The 17,850-nt window shown below is 39.6% G+C and overlaps 3 protein-coding genes across 3 annotated transcripts; 1 reads left to right on the forward strand and 2 right to left on the reverse strand.

Annotated features, from left to right (window-relative positions):
- Window positions 1–2: 2 nt before the first annotated feature.
- LOC18023433 (protein FLOWERING LOCUS D) lies at window positions 3–3,527 on the reverse strand. The gene is made up of 5 exons (XM_006407512.2): window positions 1,699–3,527; window positions 773–1,528; window positions 632–677; window positions 374–552; window positions 3–293 (listed from the first exon to the last, which is right to left on the reverse strand). Exons 1-5 carry the CDS (start codon window positions 3,467–3,469, stop codon window positions 259–261), a joined length of 2,787 nt encoding a protein of 928 aa, XP_006407575.1. The 5' UTR covers window positions 3,470–3,527; the 3' UTR covers window positions 3–258.
- Window positions 3,528–4,792: 1,265 nt separating this feature from the next.
- LOC18023782 (exocyst complex component SEC8) lies at window positions 4,793–13,939 on the forward strand. The gene is given in 27 exon segments (XM_024159293.1): window positions 4,793–5,025; window positions 5,372–5,491; window positions 5,779–5,991; window positions 6,301–6,474; window positions 6,717–6,821; window positions 7,052–7,161; window positions 7,308–7,487; window positions 7,882–8,032; window positions 8,115–8,221; window positions 8,595–8,902; window positions 8,988–9,148; window positions 9,269–9,384; window positions 9,665–9,735; window positions 9,813–9,943; window positions 10,020–10,069; window positions 10,224–10,324; window positions 10,599–10,711; window positions 10,902–11,009; window positions 11,608–11,790; window positions 11,870–11,955; window positions 12,195–12,366; window positions 12,467–12,539; window positions 12,613–12,740; window positions 12,903–12,977; window positions 13,062–13,157; window positions 13,248–13,297; window positions 13,406–13,939. Coding segments are annotated over 26 exon segments (3,192 nt in total). The 5' UTR covers window positions 4,793–5,025; window positions 5,372–5,449; the 3' UTR covers window positions 13,494–13,939.
- Window positions 13,940–14,343: 404 nt separating this feature from the next.
- On the reverse strand, window positions 14,344–17,161 carry LOC18023783 (glycerol-3-phosphate dehydrogenase SDP6, mitochondrial). The gene is made up of 6 exons (XM_006407514.2): window positions 16,721–17,161; window positions 15,889–16,362; window positions 15,463–15,794; window positions 15,228–15,388; window positions 14,893–15,151; window positions 14,344–14,806 (listed from the first exon to the last, which is right to left on the reverse strand). Exons 1-6 carry the CDS (start codon window positions 17,082–17,084, stop codon window positions 14,507–14,509), a joined length of 1,890 nt encoding a protein of 629 aa, XP_006407577.1. The 5' UTR covers window positions 17,085–17,161; the 3' UTR covers window positions 14,344–14,506.
- Between the last annotated feature and the right edge of the window lie 689 nt (window positions 17,162–17,850).

A 17,850-nucleotide genomic window follows, 5' to 3' on the forward strand; every position in this document is an offset into this window, starting at 1 on the left:
CCTTTTCTAATATAATCTACATCTTTATGATAAGTTGAGGACTTAACAAATGAGTTTTTATTGTTTGAACACTCTGATTATATAAAACCAGAGATAATTTAGTAATCTTTTGCACCCGATAGCCAAATCCATTGGGGCTTGGTCGGAGCTGAGAGCAGAACTACACGTATTGCGATGTTCTTGTCTTCATCAAATCCCGAGTTCTCCAATGATTGCTTGAGTGGGGTTTCGTTCGTTCATTCTCTTCATTCATTTCTGTCATCTTTTCATCGTTTCTCCATCTAAGGAACCACCTACATGGATGATATAAATGGATCAAAAGAGGAACAATGCCTCCCAAGAGTGACTGACACAAACTAAGAAGGTTTAATACCAGAACTCGATGCAATTCCTGTCCCCAACCACTCGCTTTCCTCTTGCATGCTGCTGCTTCCTATCGCCTCTACTATCGCAGCTTGCTCAGAGGCTTTGCCATTCCCTAAAGACTCATGGCTTATAGTCTCTGACACGCCATTATTATTTTGATTCAGCGGCACCGGTGCTTTAATCCTTCTGTGCAACCAAAAAAAAAGGTTCTAAGAAATTGTCTATTGATAAGTGAGAGAGATTACATAAGATCTTTGTAGTTTACCTGATCAGTTTCCGCTTCAATGCACCGGATTTCACTTTTAATATACCTTCTCAATCGAGAGAAAAGGAAAATTTGTCATTACTGGTTCTATACTATTAAGTAGGGAGAGTAACTGTACAATCAGGAATTATTGAGCCTAACCAGATTTTGTGCCTGACGATGATGATGCTGGCTTGCGACCGGTTCGCTCGGCTTTTATAGAAGCGATGACGGAATCAGCTCCAATTCCTAGACCTTTTCTTCCCACCAGCTTCACTCCAAGTGTCTCGCATAGATAGTTAAGTCTCTTTTCATCACCACCTCTGACTTCTCTCAGGTCAAGAGCCTGTTGTCTCGTCAATAACGTATACACCTGAATCTGTTGCTGCTGATTGAAATGCGACTGAAGCTGCTGAAACAGTATCTTGTTTGAGTGCTGATCTGCTATTGGGTCGTCGTTCCTCTTACGAGGCTCGCTTAGCGTTACCCTCAAAATTGCAGGAGCCTTTGGGTCCGGATTCCTACGACTAAAGATTATTGAAAAACTCCCAAACTCCAGATCAGGGTCCCTGAACAAATCTGCAAGAAGGGTAGCACAAGAATGAGGATTCTTTGAAGGGTTCCTATCGATTCTCTTCCTTATGCCTCGGGCCTTTGCAGATTGAGCCATGTTTGCAGCTTCTCGCAGACCAGTAACGAAAGCTCCATGCATGGTTGCAGGGTACCTCCTTGTCGTTGCTTCCCCGGCAAAGAAAAGCCTTCCATCTCCCACACTTTCTGCTAATATGTCGTAATCATCACCTGAAGCTCCCACTGCAACATTAGAGTAAGACCCTAAACTGAATGGATCCCCGCCCCATCTGGTGCAGACCGTTTGAATTGGATCAGGGACATTTATTCCTTGTGGTTCATACATACCTGAAATGCATTAGGATGCAAAAGTGTGGCATACTTTAGCACCAACTTCAAAAAATATGGAATACAAATTCTTGACCTAATACTAATGCTGGACCTACATATCAGGGTTGAAATCTTGACTGAACTTAAATGGAGATTGATTAGGTTTCTGAATATAGTAAGACTATTACCCCTAAGAATCTGAAGGACACGAGTCACTGCGTCAGTGGGTGGCATTGTCTCAAACTTATGAGCAGCTTCTCCCGCAACCAACGCGATCAATAGAGGACCACCTGCAACTGGGGCATAGCTATAGAACAGAAAGAATTCACCTCGATAGTTCGGATCCTCAGTAAGATGTCCGAAGGTATCGAGATCTGTGCTCCAAAATACATACGGAAAGAGCATTGCAACTTTATTCAATAACCCAAAACCTAATCTCTTTATACAATCAAGCTTTCTCTGAGGCAATTCCGGCACAAATTTGATGGACCCATTTTTCAGGACACCAAGGGGAACTGTACACAGCACCATATCGCCCTCATACACTTGATTTCCAGCAGTTACCTTTACACCATCTGCACCATATCTGATTGTTTGAACAGTCTTCTCATATAAGATTGGTACGTTTTCGGCCAAAGCATGAACCAGCCTTCCATTTCCTCCAGGCAGAAAGCAGTGATCTCCACCCATATCGTACGGGTCATCTTGATCCCAGAATGCAAGAGAGAGCTTTGATACTAAACCCGCATTTGCATATTCCAAGTTAGCAAGATGCCAGTTAAACAAACTCATCTCCTCAGTGGCCACTGCGTCCGCGTCCCCATAGACTTGCCTGAATGTCTCGAGTGCTGCCCCAAGGGAGACATCCATGGAAACATCACCCATCAACTGCCTAAGTTTACTTGCCTTGTCTAGAAGCCGGTTAAAAGCTGCCTCGACCTTCATATCAAGATCTGGATCAACCGGTTTACCATCCACTTTATAAAGAGGACACTTATCTCTTACCTTATAAAGAGAAGAACCTAGCTGCCTGGCTATAATCCCTAGAGGATTTCCTAATGTTCCAGTCAAAACACTTCCTCCTAAATCCGCTGCAGCGCCTACCCTATTACCTTCCATCTTCTTGGTATAAACTCGACCACCGGGTCGTTTCCTACCCTCCAAAACCGTGACTTTAAACCCAAACCTCAGCAGCTGCCTTGCCGCAGCTAACCCAGCCAATCCAGCACCAACTATAACCACACTAGGCTTGCTTGCTTGAGCAGGAATCTTGTCTTTAATTGCCTGTGCTATACCGAAATTGATGTATCCATGCATAACCAAGTAATTATAAGCCGAATCCAAGAGACTAGAGCAATGTTTAGGAATCGAATCAAGAAACATCTCCTTTGTGACCCAACTAGATATATTTTCACGCCACTTGGATATGATATGGTTCCTAATCAAGATGTAATTCACTTGTTCGATGCCTCCAACCACAGGAACCACACCGAAATCAATCTCTTCTTCGGTAAGCGAGTCAGCAGGAAACCCAGCTGTGAGAGCAAGCAAAGCTTCGGTGGTAGCCTCTTTGTTGATCGTGATGATCTCATCACCTATCCCAGGATGATTTTGTAGAGCATGTTTTGATCCATTGACCTCAATGTTCACTCTACCGGGAGAAGAGGCTGAAGATGAGACGAGATTACTGTTACCGGGAAGGACACCGACGTTAGGAACGGGAAGGATGTGAAACGACGACGCTGAGCGCTGTGACCGGCCTCTTCTTCGTTTCTTTGGCGCGGAGAAGGAGACCATCTGCTCAAAACTAGGGCTAGAGATTGAGTTGGAGATCGAACTCGGAGATGGAATCAAACTTGGGTCTGAATTATGATTCGAGTTCGATTGTGGCGGAGGAGTAGGAAATGGAGAGGGAGATACAGGCGGGACATTATCTTGGTTCTTGTCCGGTGAATTCATCTTTTCACCGCCGTGGAATAGCCGGAGAGTGGTCGACGAGATGGAAGAAAATAGACGGAGGAGGAAAAAAAAAGAATTGATCTTTTCTTTGCTTAAAAGATTTTTTTTTATTGAATTGCATGAAATTTTTTTTACCAAGATGTCAAAGGCCTAGTTTTTACAAAGCCCAGTGGCATATGGGAAAATACCAGTGGTCCGTAATCCGTATATATCTTCGAGACTTCGACCAGAAATTTTAAAGAATATAGAATATACATACATCGATCGTTAGTTTTTTTTTTTTTTTTGGTAAAATGTTAAGATTTATACCATTTTCTGAATGTTGCATACAACTTATTAGAAAAAAAACAAATACAACGCTAGTTGGGAGAGCTAATAGAACTGAAATAAACTTCAAGGATATATGAACATATATTAAAGAAAAAGATGTTAATATAACAAAATAAAATCTAAAATAAAAACGTGCTAAATAGAAGAAGTTATTGTATGTATATAGAAGAGAAGAAGTGGAAAATAGAGAGAGCAGAGCAAAATATATATTACCAAAAGTAAAACGAGGGAGAGCAGAGACAAGAGGCTCCATCGTCTAATCAGAGAATCTTGTATTCTTGCGAATTTATTTTAGGTGAAAATTTTTCTTTTGTGATAACAGTTGGGACAAATTTAATCCCACCAAAAATGCCCAAATGGTTTTGATAATGTAAAATTAAAATCATCTAAATTATCTGAGCGTTTATGGTGGGACATTGTGTTTAGTCATAAGAGCAGAATCATATAACCAGATGATCTTTCACGGTTTATGAAAATGCAAAACTATTTGACTTTCCTGATTAGTGTAAACTTTATTCTTCCGTAACCATCTTAGAAAATGTCTTTAGAAAAATAGATATAAGGAAGAAAATTACTTTTTTTTTAATTACTCAGATTCATTAGTTCATTAGGAGTATCTAATATGGACTCTATGAGCAACTTCCTTAAAATTTGTTTTTTTCTTAAATAGATTTTTAATAATCATCCACCAAGAATTGTTCACTTAGGAATTTCTTGTATAGTTTGCATCAGACCACACCCAAACTGTTAATTATATAATTGTTTCCCACAGGTGAAACATATTATTGTGCCTTAAAAATAAGTATTTTTTTACAAATTACATGTATCTTAAAAAGGAACTTTTGTTTTTGTCGATTGAATTTATTCAAAAAGGGACCCTTTTAAAAAGGAAATGCGACTATTTTCCCACATATAATTTTATGTTGGCGTTATTATTATTATTTTTTATGATGTCGTTATAAAAAAAAATTATGTCATCAACAAATTGGGGAAATTGACCCAAAAATAAAGAAAACACATTGGGGAAAAACAGAAAACAGGGAAAATCAAAACCGGAAAAGGTAGAACAGAAAAAACAATTAGAGAGAAGAAAAGTCTGGAAAACTAGAAGAACTTCGAACGAGAACGACGCGTACAGATTTTTCCTTCCTACTTCTCTATTTTCTCGCGATTTAGTTTATTCTCTTCGTGATCGGTGACGCACTGATCAGATTCGATTATCTCAGGTAAGATTCGTAGCTGAATAACATCTCGTTTTTCGATTTTCCTCTCTAGATCTACTTCGAGGCTTAGTGTTTGATTGGTATTATCGGTTTCCATATACGCCAATTGCCTCGCCATCAGTTGTAATTGGATAATATTTCTCTGCTTACATGTTAGATCATTCGCTATAGGAGTGACGATTGAATGTTTACAATGTAATTTATGATGTGTGCTTTTATGTTCACTAGATTCTTCGTATTTTGTGTGGATATTGAGCATCGTGATTCAACGTAGGGATTCTGTAATAGCGTGTTCTCTAGCTCATGAATGTGTGATAGCTCGTGTTGAGTTTTGAACTTGTAATTTCAGCTACGGAGAGCTTGATTGGAATGTGCTGAGGAATAATCATCTGGGCTCGACCAAGCCAAACGAAACAAGTTCGCCAGTATGGGAATTTTCAATGGTTTGCCTGTCCCCTCGGATAAAACTGTAAGTCCACTTTCCTCACTCCCAGTTAAGCAATAGAGCCATACGTTCGGCCTTAGAGGAGGATTTTTTTTTGGTTCAACGGTGTTCTTCTTCCCCTTAGGAATTTATAGGGACATAAAGTATGTCGGAAACTTTCTTAATTCTCTTCAGCAATGGGTTGGACTTTACTGGAAGATGTGATTCATGGGCTAGATAGGAAATCGACTGGAATTATCACTGCTTTCGATTTCTTTTTTTGGATTACATGTGTGTGTGTGTGTGTGCCTGAGTGATGATGGTTATTGCAGTACCTTAGGGATGAGCTGGCACGAATAGATGAGAGCTGGGCTGCTGCACGCTTTGACTCTTTGCCACATGTCGTCCATATCCTTACGTCAAAAGACCGTGAAGCTGACATTCATATATTAAAGGAACAAAGTGATGTTGTCGAGGAGGTTGTTGATGAAGTTGTGCACGCTTATCATGGTGGTTTCAACAAGGCCATTCAAAACTACTCCCAGGTTTCTAATATATGTTTGCTCTTCCTTTTTTATTGCATAGTGCCTTCTTATTATTTCTAAAGCAGCAACCAGAAATACGTCCCATACACTTCTGTTATTGTTTATTGATACTTTGATACTCAGATTGCGCGTTTGATTTACAAATCTACCATCCATGCTAAACTATGGCTGCGTCTAGATTTCTAAATTTAGAATATCTTTTCAAATAATACTAGGAAAGAAATAAAATATCTAGTAAAAGGTCATTCGTGAAGTACCTTGATTTGATTCTCTCTTCTTTTGCCCTCCTTTTATTGTATTCCTTATCAGATCTTGCGGTTATTCAGTGAGTCCACTGAAAAAATTGGCGACTTGAAGCACGATTTGTCAGAAGCGAAAAAGAGCTTGGGTGCACGCAATAAACAATTACACCAATTGTGGTACCGTTCTGTAACATTGCGGCACATCATCTCACTTTTGGATCAAATTGAGGGCATTGCTAAGGTGGTTGAATTAGCTGTAACATTTCTTAGTTGTTTTTTTTTGTTTTTGTGTGGACAGTGCTTGCTATGTGTTTGCGCTGCTATGAAATTATATACATCATTCATGATAGCACTCTGTATTTGTGATGATACTTTTGTTGATATGTTTCCAATATATACTTACTTTCTTATACTTTGTGCAATATGAAAGAAACTGCTTTCTGATGTAAAAATGGTGGCTCTGCCTCCCTCAACATGAAACAGGTTCCATCTCGTATTGAGAAGCTTATTGCTGATAAGCAGTTTTACGCTGCTATTCAAGTGTATCTCCAGTCGTCTCTGATGCTTGAGCGTGAGGGGCTTCAAACGGTAATTTCCTAACTGTCAATGTCAACTAATGCTGAAAAAGCAATCTCATGGGACTCTTTGGGTCTTCCCATTCATTTGTCAATTTGATATCTACGACTATTTTGTTATTAATGCGTTGAAGGGGATCTGGTATCATCTAAGTTCCATTGGACCTTTCGATTGTCCCTGTTTGAGAGATCTACTGTTCACTTGGATGTTGTACTCATTGATTTTCTGGTACGTTCACATAGGTTGGTGCTCTTCAAGATGTAAGATCTGAGCTAACTAAGCTGCGGGGAGCCCTTTTCTTCAAAATTTTAGACGATTTGCATGTACACTTGTACAATAGAGGTGAATACAGGTAGGTTTCTTTTCAGCTTATATAAATGCATTACAGAAGCGTGCTGTTTTTAATCCTTCGTACCAGTGGCCTGCTTACTTGATAGTGTGCCTCATAACTTCTGTTAGTGCAAAAGTTTCGGTTCTTGACCCTTGTTTATGCTGCAGTTCAGTTGCGTCAAGCATATATGAAAAAGACGATGACGTACCAACAACAACAGCTGTTGCAGCTAGTCGAATGAGTTCACAACCACTGTCTCGTAGAACACGGACACTGAAAGGTGATAGTCAGTTTGGTGTTAGAGGGCTCACAAATGGTTCACATAAAACGGCTTCTATTGATGAAGGGTATGATTTAGGAACTTTTCCCTTCAGTTGATTCTTCATGGTATATTATGAACATTTTTTTCGTGTTTAAAGATTAGCTTTATTCTGAGTGATCATTGATTATCAACTGTCTGTTAAGCTACGGTTCTCCACAGAGGCTCTCGTGGCTTCATTGTAATATAGAGATTACCATACTTAAATCATTTCTGTAGTCCCTATGTGGACTTCTTGCAATTTCCTTTATGAAAAATTCTTGCCAATAAAATAAAGTATGCTGTAAATTGATATGGCAGAATTTGCTTTGCCAACGTATGGATGTGTGCTACCTTTGTTCTGATTTTATGAAATACTTCGCTTGTTTAGACACACCTTGACCTCGCTAATGTGTGTTTCTTCAATCACATATGTTTCTTAGTTCATCATTTGATGGACATGATGAGGAGGACTCTGTAGAGCATGATGAAGCCACCGCAGATGGGCATACTGTCAGGAATAGCACTGATAAGAAATTGCTTTCTTACCAACTTCCGCCTTGGCTTTCTGATTCCACTCCTGACGAGTTTATTGTACGTGCTTGTGACGCGGTTATATAATATATTATCTGCCCAAGTTTTTCAGTGCTGTGAGATGCTTTTTCTCCTGTTTCAGGAAGCTGTAAGAAAGAGTGATGATCCACTGCATGTGAAGTATCTACAGACCCTTATTCAGTGTCTCTGCATGCTTGGCAAAGTTGCAGCTGCTGGTGCTATCATATGGTTGGCTTTCTAATATTTTTCATTTTTTCTTGGTTTTAAAAATGCGACGGTTTCTGTTTTACAGCTGACTACATTTATAAAAACTTCACTCTAATATCTTTCAGTTTCAGATCGCTAGCAGTGGTCCCATTTTGTTAGTTAACTTATCACCGATGTCATCACTAGATACTATCTTTATCAAACGTATATGTGTAATTTTGGGCAACAGTTAACGTTAATCATTCTTAAAGTTAAAGTTGAATGGGTAGCTCAAAAGTCGATGCAGCTCAAATATTGCTAGTTTTCCATTCAAAAATGTTACTTGATGGAAATAAGTTCATTTTGTTATAGAAATTGTCTAACTTTCTTAGTGATGTTTTTCTATTATCTGCAGCCAAAAACTTCGACCCACAATTCATGAGATCATAATATCCAAGATTAAAGCCCATATGGAGACTACAAATTTGTCAAAGTCAGCCTGTAGTCAGGGTGATCGAACGGTAGCTGCGGGATTGCATTTTATAAAAGGACAGTCAGAGGCCTACAGAGTAGCAAAAGAGAAACCTCAGAATGGGATACCAAATTCAGGAATTCACCTGGCTGTGAGCCCTGTTTCGCCTCTTATGGCTCCTGGAGGCATAGCGCAAGCTGCGGCAAAAGAACTTCTTGACTCAATTTTAGATACTATTGTCAAGATATTTGGTGAGCAATTTAACTCGTAAACTCATCTCAATATTTCATTTTCTATAGTAAAAGCTCAAAATTTCTATTACTGTTACTTCTGTAGAAAATCATGTTGTTATCGGAGAGCTTTTGGAGTTGAAGGCTTCGCAACATGACATTAACACACCAAAGTCATTGCCTACTGATGTGAATTGGAACACCGATTCTGAAGCATCCCAAGCTACTGGAGGCTACACTATCAGTTTTCCCTTGACAGTCTTACAGGTACGCCTATTGATTTTAAAATATCTACATCTCTCGTGAAGCTAAGTGTTTATGAATCTAGATTGAACTACTGGGTTCTCATACGTAAGCTTATGGAAATTCAATGTGTTAATGGTGAAGAGTGAATGCCAACAACTCATTTGTGAGATTCTGCGAGCAACTCCAGAAGCTGCTTCAGCAGATGCTGCTGCACAAACTGCTAAACTTGCAAAGAAGGCTCCGAAGAAAGACAAAAGGCAAGTGACTCCCAAGCATTGGTAGTTCATACATTTACTGAGATGGATTTCTCATTATCATGTAGATACAGAGACAACAAAACATGTCACGAGAATTAGACATTTAAGATTTTGTTCTGATAAGCCTCATTTCCATGTACAAGATTGTTTCATTGGGCTGTGAATCACCTGATATTGTTATTCGGTCATATGGGGAGTATGTTAGGGCATCGATTTCTTCTGATGATCTAATAAGAAGGTTTTACGAAACCTAAGTCTGGAAATTTGTCATGGACTGCAGGGATGCACCTGAAGATGGGCTAACATTCACTTTTCGGTTTACAGATGCAACTGTATCGATCTCTAATCAGGGTATTAATCAGTCATCCTGACTTTTCTTTAGTTATAATGCCTTTGGTGGACTTAATGACATTGTGTTCTGCTAGCAGGAGCTGATCTCATTCGTCAAGGCTGGGGAAAGAGGGCTCCAAATGCCTCACAGGAAGGTTATGGATCTGCAGCTGTTTTGCCTGAACAAGGAATATATCTAGCTGCATCTATTTACCGGCCTGTCCTTCAGGTTTTGATTCTGGTCTTTCTAAGCTATTTCATTTCAACTGTTTTTCAGTAGACTTATGATCTTTCGCGTCTTGCAGTTTACAGATAAAATCACTTCAATGTTGCCCAAGAAACATTCCCAGCTTGTGTAAGTTCAAAATTTCCGCTTCCCTCTGCAGGCTGTCACCCTGGCAAAGCTAAACACTTTGCTCACTGTCCAAAATGAACGTTGATATTATTGTTGTCTCATTTGCTGAGAAGGTGCCAGTAATTTCACCATAAAGTTTTAATACTTGATGCAGGAATGATGGATTGCTTACATTCACTGAGAACTTTGTGAAGGACCACCTCTTACCGACAATGTTTGTGGACTATAGGAAAGGCGTACAGCAAGCTATATCAAGTTAGTTCTCTAGACTGTAGAGATCTATCATAGAGGTTTATATGTTACTACTTTAGAGTAATTCTTCTCTTAAGGTATACATAGAATTGCATCTTGCAGGGTGTTAATAGAAGCAAGCAATTGCTTGCAAAACTAATTGAACTGGGGCAGTTTTATGAAAAGTTAAAGCGTCTTTGAGAGTTGTTGCATTTCAGTAATTTATGCAAATGAAGTACCAGTAGTGCCAAGTGTGTATATCTGCCTAGATTCCCATCGTTCTCAATTCATTTTGCAGGTGCCGCCGCATTTAGGCCCCGCGCACATACAACAACTACTTACACCCCAACCGTAGAAAAGGGCCGACCTATCTTGCAAGGTCTTTTGGCAATAGATCTCCTTGCAAAAGAGGCATGTTGTCTATTCTTTTAAACTGGACGCTAAACCTTTTACTTATCACATTTTTTATCTGCCGTAAAAACAATGGATTAGTGCATCACAGTATCAGTTACTTCAAATTCATCATTTAATCCATTTTTGTGTTCTCAGTTTGATGATATTTCTGTATTGATGAACTTACTTGCTCTTCACTTTTTCTTAGGTTCTTGGTTGGGCTCAAGCCATGCCTAAATTTGCTTCTGACCTTGTGAAGTATGTTCAGACATTTCTTGAGAGAACATTTGAGAGATGTCGAACATCATACATGGAGGTATGGATCTTCCTCGCTTTTCATTTATTTTCGTCTTCTTTTTACTCTTCCAATCTATTTATATATTTGGTATCTGGTTTAGGGTATAGCACAAAATCATACACTAAAACAGCATGGTATGATTTTGGAAAAAAAAAAAAAATTGGACGTGTATGAGTTAGATGATATGACCGTGGTGGATTGTAGATTTTACAATGTCTTGAACATCGTGAAGCTAGCTAGAGTTCAGTTTGAGCTACGTGAAAACTGACCTACTTAAATTAAGTAGCAATAGTATTATGTTTTAGGATTTTCGCATTGTCTTGCGTAGCCTACAATGTAAATGTAGGTTGTTTTACTTGCTTGTGAGAAGTCATGTAGCAGAACTTGCCATTAAATGCGCAGAAGCAATAATACTGAGAAAGGTGGAAGAATTTGGAGTTAGCCAATCCTATATGGCTATATGCGCCTTTATCCCTATTTGATACAAAACTTCATTTCCCTTCACCATTTTCTTACCATTACCAATTCTATGCCTCAAGTGTCCCAAAATGTAAAGCGATGTATTTCTTCCATTATGCACACTTTTCTGAGCGTAAGTTCATTATTAATATATCAGGCTGTTCTAGAGAAGCTCAGTTACAGGCTCATCGGGAGGCATGATATTGAGAAATTGATGCGACTTGATGCGGCGAGTGCTTGTTTGCCATCTCCGCTTGGTCATGTTGTTTCTCACTCCGAGGATGTTGGCACCGAAGTAGAACTCAGTGAACTATTCTTGAAATTGCGGCCTATCAAGCAGGTAAATTTCATGTGTTGTCTGAAACTTATTCTAGTAAGAATTTCATTTGGTGAAGATTATTGAAGTGTGTTTCTTACAGGATAATCTAATTCGTGATGACAACAAACTGATTTTGTTAGCCTCTCTTAGTGACTCCCTTGAATACGTGGCAGACTCTATAGAAAGGTCAGTTCTTTGGATCAGATTCTTTATGCATGCATCGTAGGAAAATGGATAGCTAAAAGACTCAACTAGATTGATTGCTGTCTTTTCAAGCTCAATGTTAAAGAAACTCAGAAACCTTTACGTTCAATGTTAACGAGAAACTTGCATGTTTTAATGGGGCTTCCTTTAGTCCTCACATCCTCCCCTAAGTATCAAGCAACTGAAAATTCTTTCTGAAGTTTATTTCCCAAAATCTTTAGGCTTGGCCAAGCAGTTCCTCGGGCGGCAAGTCAAGCTGAAAGTAATAGCAAGAATCAGGCAACTTCTCCTAGGAATCTGGCATCATTTGCTGAAGAGTACAGAAAACTTGCGACTGATTGCCTAAAGGTTCTTCGTGTTGAGATGCAATTGGAAACAGTCTTTCATCTTCAGGTATGTGATGGATGGTTACCTTTGCTAGGAGGGTGTCATGTCTAAGAGAAATTCAATCTGTGGCCTGTAAAATTTACGAAATACTTTGGTGCTGAAAAAGGAAATGACGAATCGGGAATACTTGGAGGATGAGATGCTGAGAGCAGACGACTTTGTGATTTCTCTACTCACAGGTTAGTATATCACCTAGTTTTGACCTGGTTTTGCGAGATGATAATCTTGTCAACCCTATATTTCTGCACCAAGTTTTTTACACTTGCTGTTTTTAACAGATAACACGTAGGGACGAGGGAATGGCTCCTTTCATCTCTGGTGAGAAGCGTAATTACGTTTTTGATGGTATTTGTGGAATTGCAGCAAATGCGTCCATTAAGGTACACCTCTTCTTTTATCTTTAAAACCGGTTCTTATTTACTGGAATTTACAAGATCTTCTAATTCTATATCAAATGTCAATAAACCATATCACAGTTCTATATATAACGTTTGATCAGCATCTTCTAAACCGTAACAGTCTCTTATTACGTATTTTTTTAGGCTTTGGCTGACATGAGATCAATCAACCTTTTTGGAGTTCAACAAATTTGTCGGAACACTATTGCATTGGAACAGGTAAAGATCCAGTCATGTTTAGGTGTCGATTCTCAATTTTTAATAATTTCAAATAGTTCACTGTCTACATTTGTGTATTCGCAGGCCATGGCAGCTATTCCATATATCGATGGTGAAACCGTACAACAGAACCTGGATCGTGTCCGTACTTATTTTGAACTACTAAACATGCCATTCGAGGTTAGCAAAAACAAACGTATTTGTATCTCTTGATTTCTCCTTCGGTTTCTCAGTATTCTTAGACTTAGATGTTTATCTGATTTTCTGCAGGCGTTGCTTGCATTCATAGCGGAACATGACCAAATGTTTACACCCACAGAGTCTGCTTCTCAACTCTCTATTTACTTTTTTAACATAAACTTACGGAAATAAACACAAGATTGGGGGCTTTTGTTTGACCAATTGAAATCAAATTCTTTGGCCTGCAGGTATTCCAATCTTCTAAAGGTCAATGTTCCTGGAAGAGATACTCCTCCAGATGCTCAATCTCGCCTTTCGGAAATTCTTTCTCAATAACATCAACTTCCCGAGCCATTCGCGGATTACCGTGAATAAAGAAAAAGCTTCTCCAGCAGCCAAGTCTGTTTCATTGTTTTCATAAGCTGCAGAAAAAAAATCATAATGGTGAAATCCCAAAGGAGAAGCAAGAGACGTAAAAATGTATATCATCTTCGATTCTTCGTGCTTCTGTTGCGGTAATAGTCCGGTTTCAGTATCTTTTTCGTTTGCTTTTTTTTTTTAATAACTTTTGTCTAGTTTCATGAGTATTGTTTTGTGGTGTCGGATACGGAACCAAGACCTTTCTTTGAGAGCTTTGTTTTCTTGAAATTCTTTGGTAGAGATTTTGTTGTATAAAACTTGCCAAGGTGAGTTCATTTTCCTTCCAAGTGAAAACAAAAACAGAGAAAAAACCACTATATGTATCTACTATTGGATTGATCTAAGCGTTTTAATTACACACTCGTTATCAGAATCACAATCTTCAAGGTGAAATTACTACTTGCTTCTTGACTGTTAATCTCACAGTAGCGCCCTGAGCTAAGCCTGGTGTATAACTTCATCATCGTATAACTTCATCATCTTCTGTAAATATATATGGCTTTGAATCTCACTTCACTCTCACTCTTGATTGTATTGTATACATCGTTGAAATGAATTACGATTATAAAAAGAAGAGTATCTCAGAATCGACTAAACTTAATTATTGACGATTTAACGTGTATCTCTGTGGTCAAACAAACTTTCTGACACTGCTGATTCAGAATCTTTTTATACCTCTCGAAGACCAATATATCCCAACAAAGAAATTGCTTAATAAACATCCGTCTTGGGTCCCCATTTAGAAGACAAAAACAAGTTGTTTGAATCCAAGAAACATTTGCGTTGTCGCAGTATAACTATTATTCCATCCGTACAGTATTTGTTATTTATTCCTTCTCGCTAATCGCTACCCAGAATCCAACAATTGGGAAACAGAAAATAATAAATTCAATACAGTAGTTTAAAAATTGACTTCTCAGTGGCGGCTTTCAGTTGTGTTTGCCATCGTGAAACTGTGCGTTTTTGGAAGACTTGAAAGTTTGAAGAAACTCTTTAGCCTTTTGCAACTCCTGCTTCTCCCTCGACTGGTCCCACTTGTGTTCACTTGCTAGAATCTCCACCACACGCTGCAACGCCCGTGCCGCTGCGTCCGTGTCCAAGAACGCGATTCTACATCTCCTAGCTATGAAATCAACCGCTGATTCGCAGTACTCTTGCCTTGCACAGTAAGCAACCTCTGCTTCCAGAAACGGATGCCCGTGTGCTAGCCGTTTCCCCAAACCCTCCTCCTGACATTAAAGAACCGAACGGGAACCAGATCATAAACCGAATATAGCCAGCCCCTAAAAATGGTATGAAGATGGAAAAACCGAACCTGAGCTATGGTGGCGACTCGGTCAGCCATTGAACCATAGGCATGAGACAAATGCTTAGCTGCAGCTGTGTCCATTGCTCCTGGAACCACTTTACCACCATAGGTTTTTTTCATGCGCACGTATTGCTGTGCAAGAGCTGTGAAGGAAGATGGTTCCCATCCATAAGAACCCAGAAGCTGTAGTTTCTGTGTTACACATTCATTGGTTGGATTCAGCTTTCCCGATTTGATTGCTGCATCAACCGCATCTTCCGCCATGCTGAAATGAATTTACCGATGAGCGCATAATAACACAACTTTGAAAACATTCTGCTTATTTTCTACAACTCTCTCACCTTCGGTAAGTTGTCCATTTTCCACCTGTGATTGTAACTAGACCAGGACATTCCTCGATGACAACGTGGTCTCTGGAGATACTCTCTGTGCTCTTTGCTGTTGGATCCATTGCCAGTGGACGGATACCACTCCAAGCCGAAAGAACATCAGTACGTCGAACCTAGTGAAATTTTATTTTCAACTGAATTGTCGATTAAAATTGATTATTCATCTCTAAGCTGAATCTGGACATACCTTAATGTTAAGATAGTCGCTGATTGCGTCCAGTATAAACTGAATCTCATCTTCATGAGGTTCTGGAAGTGCAGTGATTGACGTGTTAGAGTCTGTAGTGCCTGCTACTGTTCGTCCCAACCACGGCAACATAAACACAACGCGACCATCCTTAGTTTTAGGGACTATCAAGCCCATCCCTTCTGGAGAATAGTAATCAGGGAGCACGATGTGTACTCCGCTACTTGGACATATCATCGGTTTTGTATCTTCATCAACCATCTTCCTAATGGAATCACAGAACGGTCCAGCCGCATTCACAACTACTTTTGCATAGCTATCAAATTCTTGGCCTGTAGAAATAAAATATCTCATCAACAACTGCCCAAATCATGGCCGAGCAGAGGTATGTATACAAAATTCAAGAAATTGCTATTTTTAAAGTACCTGTGAGATTGTTACGAACCCGGGCACCAATTATTCTCTTAGTAGCATCGTCTGTGATAAGCGATACAACCTCGGCATGGTTGAGAACTGCAGCACCAGCTAAAGCGGCAGTACATGCCAAACCCACATTCAGACGTGAATCATTCATTTGCCCGTCATAATACACAACAGTGCCCCTCAAACTCTTGTCTTTCCCTTTCCTTGCAAGAGTGGGGAAGAGCTCAGCAGACTCTTGTGCAGAGTAATATCTGGAAAGATGCAATAGTCGTGGTCCTGCGACCAAGTCATACATCTTCAATCCCATCCAGAAGTAGATAACTTCGAACCAGTCAAAACAAGGAGTCATACAGGGCAGAGCATGGCAGAGATGTGGCGCATTCTCAATGAGCTGTTTACGCTCCTCAAGCGCATGGAATACAAGCTTCAGCTGTCCATAATCAAGATTGAAAACAGCTTTCTCCAAGTAGCGAACCCCTAATTAACATCAGTGTAAACGAACACTAACAATTATTGAACTAAAAAAACAATTATACAACAATGAGAGGCAGAAAACCAAGTAAAAAAGCCGTAATTTCTACAATTATTCCTCTCGAAATCCAAACATTTTCGTTAGCGAATTGATAATGCGAGACTTCACCAATTTTCCAGCCCTTAAATCTAATTTCCGCTAGTTGAACAACCAAGGATCGTGAGCGCCTAATGGATGATCACATCATTCAATTCCAACTTGTAAAACAAGCAGTTGTTACATTCAATCCCATGTTTCAGAGAGCTTCTTATCCGAATTTCGAATACCCAGCGCCACATACAAAATTCAAAAACGAACGATTACCTCCATGAATTAGCTTAGTTGAACGCGAAGACGTCCCAGAGGAGAAATCCTCCCGCTCTACCAGACCAACACGGAGACCGCGTGTAGCAGCGTCGAGGGCGACACCAGAACCGGTGGCTCCACCGCCAATGACGAGGACATCGAGAGGATTAGAAGAGCTGGCTCCAATCAGAACAGACTCTTGAGCAGATCGAGAAGGTACGGAAGCGGTGGGATCACCAATCCTACGCCTCAATGAATCTAGAATCGGACCACCGCCTCTGTCGCTGGAGGCAACCGACGGGGCAAGGTAGACAGCGCCACCGGATGCAGCGGCAATTACGGCGGCTCCGACGGCTAAACGGCGAATAGAAGCGACTGACATAGAAGATCGTGGAGAGAGAAAAAGAGGGACAAGAAGATTGCGTTAAGCGATCATGGGAAGAAGAAGAAGGAGATGAAGAAAAGATGTTTGTGAATCATTAGCCAAAAATGGAATGGATTCTACTGTAATGGCAATTTTCAATGAAACTACGGTTTCACCCTCTCAGCTTACCGTGCGGTAACATGACGTAGGGGTGGTTCCGTCATTAATCTCAAATAGATTTCCGAATTCCAAGGAAAGTTTGAGTGGGCTGCAAGAGTTTATTGACTTTCTTTAATAAGCCTTTCAGTTTTTAAAAGGCTGTTAAAAGTTATACTGTAATTATGAGAGTGTGTTTAAGAAATTTTTATTACTACTACATGATTTGCGTTAACGACTTAACGGTTTTAACATTGAGTTCACTAGAGTAGACTAACTATTTTAATTTTTAAAAAACTACAGTATTTATATAGTTTGGGAGAGGTTGTCCAAGAAAAATTAAGTCGACGGTGTAAAAGAGATCAGCACCTAAGCGGCTAATTATAAACAATAAAGTCCATTGGGCTTTCTCATGAGCCTAGTCTTAAATTTTTGCGAGTTAGTGGTAGAGTGTGCTACTAATAAATGTCGGTTGTGCTTTGCAACCCGAGTTCGATCATCACTTAATTAACACTTTAACAAAAAATTATCGATATGTTTGCTCCGAACATTTTGGTTTACGAAAAAAAAGGGACCGAATTAAACGAATTTTCTTTCTTGTAGGTCGTCATATAAGAGAGATTCTCGA

The sequence above is a fragment of the Eutrema salsugineum genome, unplaced genomic scaffold (genome assembly GCF_000478725.1).
Source record: "Eutrema salsugineum unplaced genomic scaffold, Eutsalg1_0 scaffold_13, whole genome shotgun sequence".
Lineage (NCBI taxonomy): Eukaryota > Viridiplantae > Streptophyta > Magnoliopsida > Brassicales > Brassicaceae > Eutrema > Eutrema salsugineum.